At 36.3% G+C, this 8,992-nt stretch overlaps 1 protein-coding gene across 1 annotated transcript in view; it reads left to right on the top strand.

The window, feature by feature from the left end:
* The window catches only part of XRN2 (5'-3' exoribonuclease 2), a 70,098-nt gene that overhangs the window by 57,371 nt on the left and 3,735 nt on the right, over window positions 1-8,992 (top strand). Inside the window, exons 28-29 of the mRNA XM_015827126.1 lie at window positions 669-738; window positions 3,909-4,053. Of these exons, the coding sequence (XP_015682612.1) occupies window positions 669-738; window positions 3,909-4,053 (215 nt within the window). The remainder of the gene's footprint in view (window positions 1-668; window positions 739-3,908; window positions 4,054-8,992) is intronic.

The following is an 8,992-nucleotide window of genomic DNA, read 5'->3' as shown; positions in this document are numbered from 1 at the left end:
CCATTGACTTTGCTTGTCAAAAGGTTGCAGAAGGGGATCACATGACCCTGGAACACTGTGACCATTATAAATATGAATCAGTTGCCAAGCATCCAAATATAAATCACATGACCCTGGGCATGCTGCAATGGTCATAAGTGTGAAAAATGGTCATAAGTCATTTCAGTGCAATTGCAACTTTGAACAGGTTTTTTTTTTGTCATCAAGTTTTTGACACTTTGCTAGGTGGTACTCGAATATTGCCATATCCTAAAAGTGGTACAATCGGTAAAAAGGTTGAAAAGCCCTGATGTAACCTTTAGGCAGTAGTTCTTACAATAAGACTTACTTACCATTAAATACAAGTAAGATTTTTCATTGATCACTGTTGCTTTGGGGAGTTTGTTTTATTATATTTGTGATTGTTGTATCTGAACTGAAAAATCTGGACAGCTACAAGAGCAACAGGCTGCAAAGAGTTAAAAACCAAATCAAATCTTTATTATGGTTATAAACCAGCATAAAACAAAGTTACAATTTTCTAGAGGTTATCCAGATTTCTACATTCCACATAACCCAAATATGCCATTGCTTGTATTTAATATAAGCTGTTAATATTTTAAATTTAAATGTAATGCTAATGTTTAATTTGATTTAATGTTACATTGTTTGTTTTGTTTTGTTTATAGATCTTAGGCCCCAAGATTCCTGGCAGGGTCCTACACCTCTATTTCAACAACCACCACAAAGATTTGACAGGTATGATGAAATATATATTCTGCCAAATATATTTTAGGTTTTAAATAACTATTTTCCTTTATATGTGGAAAGTTTTGCGTAAATTATAATTTCATCTTTCCTATTTTTTGTTCTTAATGGGCATAGTTTCTATCTCTAGTTTTTGTTGTTCTTGGGGAAATATTCTAAAGGAAAACCTTTTCCATGAATATATCAGAACTTTAACTTTGCTGTGGACTTAGCATTCTTCAGATTTGTCCCCTATTTCATTTAAGCTTTTACAGCACTGAATTTCAACACAGGCAGCTCAGAACTGCATTGGGTTCTGGACAGGCTAAACAAATTTCTTTTTAGTAGAGTTGTGGAACTTAATGAGGCATAACTAATGGTGGTCCACTTTTATCATCTCTGTGTTGGAACACCAGAGTATTAGCACAGACCAGCCATTGATTCTTGCTACAGACCTCTTGAAGTCCTAATCAGCTTCTTTGGTACAGCTTTTTCAGGCCTGACGAGTCTATTGTAGTGCTGTGTCACTATAGGTCAGTAGTTATTAGTTGCTACTGAAAACAGTTTCTTTAACTACTTAAGACTGAACTGAATTAAATACAGGAGGGACTCTGGGGAGGATTAAGGAATCTGCAGTCCAATAAGTACCTTGGAACAGAGAGAATGTGACATGGTTTGATAATAAGGGATGTCTTGTGTATGTGTTCTTCAGTGAGAAGCTGAATGTGTGCCCTTAAAACCAGATATCCTGGAGTTTGCAGAAAAATATCTGTCAATAATTTATATCCATAGTATAGAATAAGATTATGCACTTAAAATTATTGCTAATTTGAACATATTTTAATGCATTGTTCCATGGTAAAAGAAAAGTCATAACAACATATATTGCTTTACTTCTCAATTAATTCATTCCAATTTTTATTCAGTGAATCCCAGATTTAATTTTTTTGTATGATATGTTTCTACTGCAATATAATATTTCTGAACTGGAATTTCTTCATCAGTAAACTGAATCCAAGAAATACTAGTTCTCTGATGCTTTCATTGTGAGTTTCTTTGTGACAAGCTTAATCTTTTCTTGAGCTTTTTTACATTTAACAAAGAAGAAGTATGTCTTGACTTGAGTAAAATTGGGGTCAGCAGATAAAATATAGAGGAAATGACATATGATTAAGATTTTAATTTTATACAAAGATATAGTTAGTATTGTTTTATTTGGGGGGACTTGTTTATTTATTTGTATGCTAACCATATTGCATGTATTCATGATAGGGAGGTCTTTGTTTCTCTCAGGATAAATAATTTTAAATTATATATTAAACTCATTTATTAATTTATATAATTTTCAGAAACTTTATTTCAGCAGTTTTCTTCCTAGCTACTTACCAAGAACGTTTTAAAGAAGAAAAAGAGTATGTTGTACACTTTCAAATAGTAGTGGGGGAAATGTATTTACTGTAAGAAAGTGGTAGTTAATCACAGAAGACACATGCCTCAATGTTAAAACAGAAATGTAATCTAAAAGTTTAAAAGTATTATATTTTTCATTTTGTTACCATTTTGTTATGGATGCCATTTTGAACATGCAAATTCCAGAACAATGGGGATGGAATATTCCAAAGTATGGTATTTCTTGTATATTCTCTAGGTTGAGGCTGCATGATATTGGTGGGTCAAATGTATATATCCATTGTCTTCTCTTTAAAAAAACACTTGGTAAACAATTCCAGATGTAACAATTGCCAAATGAATGGTCTGTGATTATTGCTGCTGTTTAATGGAAACATGGGCTACATGCTAACATTATGTTTCCTCCCACATTTCAAACCTCCTTCCAGGATGGTTTGTATATAAATAGGAGACAGAATTTAGAATTTGTTCTATCGATTTCATTCATCATTCACTAATAGAGTGATGTCATTGGATTCAGTCTGTTATAAAGCTGTCTTTGATTCACCAAAGAAAAAAGTTCAAAGTTATTTGAATTCTTAGTCACCTAGTTTTATAGAGGTCCACAAGGAACTTTAAAAAATATTAACTCTTTCTTATACCACATATAGGTAATTTCTTACAGATTAAATAATAACCCAAATAGCAATTGTTTGAATGTATTCTCAGATGCGGTCTGATGTCTATTCTCCAAGCACTGTGTATATTGGTATCTACAATACACTCTGCAGTTGTAAGAAATTGCCTAGCTAGCCAATTTTATTAATCAACTTTATTAACCACTCTTAATGATCCAGTATTTTGCTTGTTTTTTTAATGAGCTTTTGGTCACACTCATTAACTCCTACCTCAGGTTGCTCTTGGTGTTAATCTGTTTTTCTGAGGTTTGTGTATGTGTGTTTTTCTAATAAGTCACATTTGTGCTTATACACTTGTTGAGCTGGACACTTGAATCATTTCTTGTTACCAATTTAGTATAGTATTCTCAGTGATAATAGACATTGCATTTGTGTTCCCATATAAACTGTACAGCAAATGTTGATCTGTCTATGCCAATTAGTGCTTACGTTGCTAGGTCACTGGTCAATTGAAACTGACATCAATAGAACTTAAAAAGGTTTCTTCCTGATCAGAACTCCTGACATATCGAGTAAAATAATAGAGATGCGTGGAGATAACCACTAATGCTCCTACCCTGGATTCAAACTACTCTGCAGTAAGAATTCATTTGCAACCTGCAATTAATTAGAAAGAATGTATTCTCAAATGTGGTCTGGATGTTCAGAGAATAACGCTTTACTATTCCACTTGCTTATTCTTGATATATGTTATTTTCTGATAATGTGATTTATCCTAAATCGATTCTTCAGGTCATTGCACAGACACATGTTATAAAGTCAGTGATGGATAGTTCCTATTGTCTTTAAGAACTGGATATATGAAAGATTTTTAAATCCTTGTGTTTGTTGCTAATTGATATGTGAAAGTGGAAAAATATCATAGAACATTTATTTTTTCTGAATTCACTTCACATTCTATTAAGAAGGAAGGAGTAAGCTTATTCTAATGAACTAAAAAGGCTCCAAAATGTTTGTATAAATTAGCTATATGCTAATCAGAACTGAAAAATGCAGCAAGCTTTAATTATTTGCAAAACTATTGTTTTCAAATAAATAAAAATAATTACACTGCATAGCATCTATCATCTCCATCTCTATTTTTGCCCCTTTCAGAAATCCTGGAGCCACTCCTCTTCTTGCCTGGAACCGCATGCCCCATTCCCAGGGATCACCATATCAGCAAAATCAGTATCAAGCTCCAGGGGGACCAATGAATTACACACAAAGGCCCAGTGATCAGATGGAACGTGGAAGACAGGTAATTTTTACAAAGTGTGATTTCTGTGTAGCCCCCTAAAGGAATATGTTAAATGCTAATGACAGGACTGTCCTAATTAATTTTGGTCATTGGAATTGTAATTTTACTTCAGTTTTTTATGACTTCAGCTGTGCTTTATATTTTGATGCATTCTCATCAACTGATTTTTTTGTACAAATATAGATAGTCCTCAACTTATAATTCATTTAGTGACTATTCAAAGTTACAATGGCATTGAAAAAAGTGACATGACCATTTTTTACATTGCAACATCCCCATGGTCATGTGATCAAAATTGGGACACTTGGCAACTGATTCATATTTATGGCAGTTGCAGTGTCCTGAGGTCATGTGATCACCTTTTGTGACCATCTGACAAAGTCAATGGGAAATCAGATTCATTTATTAACAACTATGTTACTAACTTAACAACTGCAGTGATTCACTTAACAACTGTGACAAGAAAGATTGTAAAATGGGCCAAAACTCACTTAACAACTGTCTGGCTTAGCAACAGAAATGTTGGGCTCAGTTGTGGTTGTAAGTCAAAGACTACTTGTACATAAATATGGGGCCACCTACATCAAACAGAGAAAAAAAATCTAGCCACTTTTGTTTTATAAAATGTCTGTCTCAATAATACTAAATGTCTTATTAATTATAAAGCAATTAAATATTCCAAGCACCTTGTGAATACCGAAAAAATAAATTCCTACAAGCTCAAAATGTAGTAGGGTGGATAGTGCAGTAAGTAGAGTATTAGCCTAGAATCAGTCAGAGGCAAATTAAAATCCATCTTCACGCAGAGAAGCAGATTGGGTGGCTTTGGGATCACTACTGGTGCTTAGCCCAGCCTATTTCATAGGGTATTGTGGGGGGGGGGGGTGGAGTAGTGCCAAGTACTCCACCATAATGTCCTAGAGGAAAGTATTGTATAAATCTCAATAATGCTAAGTGTGGTGTGGTGATTAAGGTACTGGACTAAGAATGAAGAGAATCCAGGTCTAGTCCTCCCTTAGCCATGGAAACCAGATGGGTGATTTTGGGCTTGTCACTCTGTATTACTCCTAGACTAGGAAGTTGAAAAACATCTATCAACCTGTACTGGACCAAAGTGGTAGGTTGTGATCCATAACCTTCAATGAAGAGGGCTTCATCTTGCAAAGGATTTATTTGGACTGGGTTGGCAGCAGCAGCAGCAACGCATAAACTTGTTTACCGTTTTTGTTACCAAAGCTGAAAACCATTTTACTTCCACTTCAAACTGAATTTAATAGCATTTATAACAGCAGGCACCCAGAAATTAATAGCAGCCTAAAAGGCCTTTAACCTTTCCCTTCCTGCTGAATTTGGTTCTTAAACGTTTGTTTCTTGAATAACATTTTCCTAATATGGATCCATGTAGCTAAATTTAGGATGATAAATTCTTTCCACTACCAGTTGTAGGTAGTCTAAGTCCATTTTGTAATCATTATCTTAAAATTGGACTCAGTCTGAAAGAAAAATGTATTCCTAATCTTGATTTTTTTTCCCCTGCTTGCTTTATCCATTGACACTTCGTTCCTAGCATCAAAACTTAGTAATCCAGTGATATCTTTGCCTTGCATGTGTGCATTACCAGGATGACTACGTGGAAGTATAAGTATATCAGCAATAGATTCTGCCTTGAACACCTCATAGTGAATACAGTACCTATTGAAATTGTAGCGAACTGTTGACAAGCTATCCATGCATGTGGTAGAGATTTCTTACCAGTTACAAGGAGAGCAAGAATCACTGGGATATGGTTCAAAAGCTGCTGTCTATATCAGTTAAGGTGCTGATAATGAAAGCTGAAGTCCTGTGCACACAAATACATCTCAAAGTTGTAGAGAAGAAATGACAGCAGACATGTCAAACTCACGACGTCATGTGACGTCGCGTGACGTATCAGGACTTTTTCCCCCATTGCCGGCAATGGGGTGGGCGCGGTTTCAGCGTGATGCATCCAGCTCATGGGCCGGCAGTTTGACATGCTTGAATTACAGCATGCTAGCTTCTTCCAGTATCTGGAATAGCTGATGTTGTGTCATTGGCTATCATTAGCTGTTGCTTCCTGATTGATGTGGGAAATGCAGAATAATACTGATTATTAGTGGCATATGTTGTTCATTTCATTTTTTTCGCCAAAGAATGTCAGTTTCTAAAGCTATCTATCCTAAAGCTATCTGAATCTGAAATCAGATACAGGGAACATTTTAAAATATTGCGGATGCTCTCTGTTTTAAATTAACTGTCAAGCTCAGATGGTTAACATAATTCTAAATAAAAAAGGAAGCTGTATCATTTAGTTTACTAGTAGATCCACAATCTATTTACTTGCCTCTTGGGAAGGTAGTTGCTGCATCAGCAAGCTCATTGATTTAGTCCCCAGACCTTCTATTCACAGATATAAACATTAATGATCATGGTGTGAAATTATAAAACAAATTTCTTAGGAGCATTTATAGAAATATTTGCTACCATGAACCTGTTTTCATAAGAATTAAATATTATGACTCTCCAAGTATTTAATAATTTCTTCTGTCACAGCTAAAATTATGATTTAATGACAACCCCAAAGGTGATTTTTCAAGAGGCAACTGGACTTTTTTGTTTTTCTTTGAAGACATTTCTCATCCAAGAGGCTTCTTCAGCTCTGACTGGATGGTGGGAAATGGAAGGATTTATATTCCTTGCAGACAGCTGGTTATTTGCATACCCATTTGCATTACCCAGGTGACTTGAGGACGCAGATAAACCTCCAAGTGGCCTCAACCACACTAAAACAGAGGTCCCCAATCTTTTGGGCACCAGAGACCAGTTCCATGGAGAAAGGTTTTTCCACGGGCTGGAGAGTGCATGTTTTTGTGTGCTGCCTGCATCCCACTGATGGGGCTTTGCTTGTTTGTGTGGACCAGTTGCTGGCATGCTGCGGACCGGTATCGGTCCACGGACCGGGGGTTGGCGATCCCTGCACTAAAATAATGCAAATGATCATCTGTCTGCAAGGAATATAAATCTTTCCATTCCCCACCATCCAGTCAGAGCTGAAGAAGCTTCTTGGATGAGAAGTGAAATGTCTTCAAAGAAAAACAAGAAAGTCCAGTTGCCTCTTGAAAAAGCACCTTTGGGACAACCATGACCTTGGATGACTGAGAATCTCTACAAAAATTTAATGGCAACTTTTGGAAGCAATGAGGAAAAAACTAGTGGAGACTGCATATAACAGTGAGACTTATGTACTTGGACTTAGAAAAATATATCTAAGAGAGGATATAAGGTTAATGTTGGAAGAATTAGAGTAAAAGAAGTATTTCTTCACATTGCATTTAATTAATCTGTGGAATCCACTACCAGTAGATGTTAATCAGGTTAAAATCTGAATTAGTCAAATTTACAAGGGTGATAAGATTATTATTGGCTATTCATCGTGATGCTAACATTGCCTCCAGATGATGTAAATTTCTTAATAATTGCTATTGCTAAAAGATACTAGTAAGAACCTTTGGACTTTTCACAAGATATTCATAGACTTTACATATGCATTTAGAACAGAATACCAGAGTACATTGGACTGGTCCAATGCAGCTTTACATTCTTAAAAGCTTATTTTGAATCAGACTTTCATTCTAAACTCCAAATAATGTAAAAGGTCAAAAATATAGCTTAAATCTCTGGCACTTTAACTAAATACTATGAATGTTACATTTAAACATGCACTATAAGATAAATTATTTATCCTGCTTTTATTTGTATTTGCCACAGATTTTTAATTAAATGAAAAAGGAGCTCCAAACATGGAGTTGATTGATTTAATGAGACTAGACAAGCAAAGATCAGTGAATATAAAATTAAGTCGTGGCAGCCTTGGAAAGGGTGCTTTATATACTTCCAGGAATGGTAACTGTGCCCGCCCCCCAAGATCACATGACTACATTTCAGGCACTGCAACTGACTTGTATGACTGATTGCAGCATCCATGGTCACATGACTTCAGTTTGAAACTTTTTTGCTGGTTTCCGGTTGAGTTTCCTTGTGGGAATCTGGAATATATTTCATTATTTATTTATTAAACAAATTTATATGGCCACCCAACTCACACATAGATGATTCCAGGCAGCTTACAACATTAAAAATCAAAGCATAAAACCCATAAAAAAAACAATCCAGTTTCCAGCAAAAAAAAAAAAAACATTCGAGAGAATGAATTTACATACCCATGTAATTTGGACTTAAGACATGATTCACTTAACAACCATAAAATGTTTTTTAAAAAATCAGCTTCAATCACATGGTTGCCTTGGCTTACAACTGCAATGTAATCAAACTCCAGTTCCAGTTTTGGTTGTAAATCAAAGACTTCTTGTATAAACAACAGATTTATGATAGAAGTGGTCCTTGCTTAATGACAACTCATTCAACAACTGTTTGAACTTGCAACGAAGGCGAATGAATGGTACTTACAACCAGTCCTCGGACTTCCAGCCTTTGCAGCATTCCTGTGGTCATGTGTTCACAATCCAGGCACTTGGCTCATGCCTCACAATTATATTACAATATACTGCAATCACATGGTTGCCATTTGCAAATTTCTTTGCCAGCTTTCAACGAACAAAAAGTCAGTGGGAAAATTTGCAGGAGATTGCAAATGGCAACCATGTGACTGCAGGACATTCTGGCTTATTGATCTGCGGCCCTTTCCAGTGGCCCTTTCCAGCGGCCCTGGCGACCCTTTTGGGCGGCCCCCTCTGGAGGCCTTCGGCGTCCTTTTCCAGCAGCCTGGCGGCCCTCTTCGGGACCTGGCGGCCTGATCGGACTGGGGTTTGACCGGGGGGACCTGTGGTGTGGCCTGGCCCCGGCCCGGCCTGTGCCGGGTGAAGATCTGGGGCCTGTTTCCATCACCCCCTCTGCTGCACTG

This window comes from Protobothrops mucrosquamatus, unplaced genomic scaffold, assembly GCF_001527695.2.
Source record: "Protobothrops mucrosquamatus isolate PMUCROS unplaced genomic scaffold, P.Mucros_1.0 scaffold_213, whole genome shotgun sequence".
In the NCBI taxonomy this organism is placed as follows: Eukaryota; Metazoa; Chordata; class Lepidosauria; order Squamata; family Viperidae; genus Protobothrops; species Protobothrops mucrosquamatus.
This window is presented reverse-complemented; position numbering and strand designations above follow the sequence as displayed.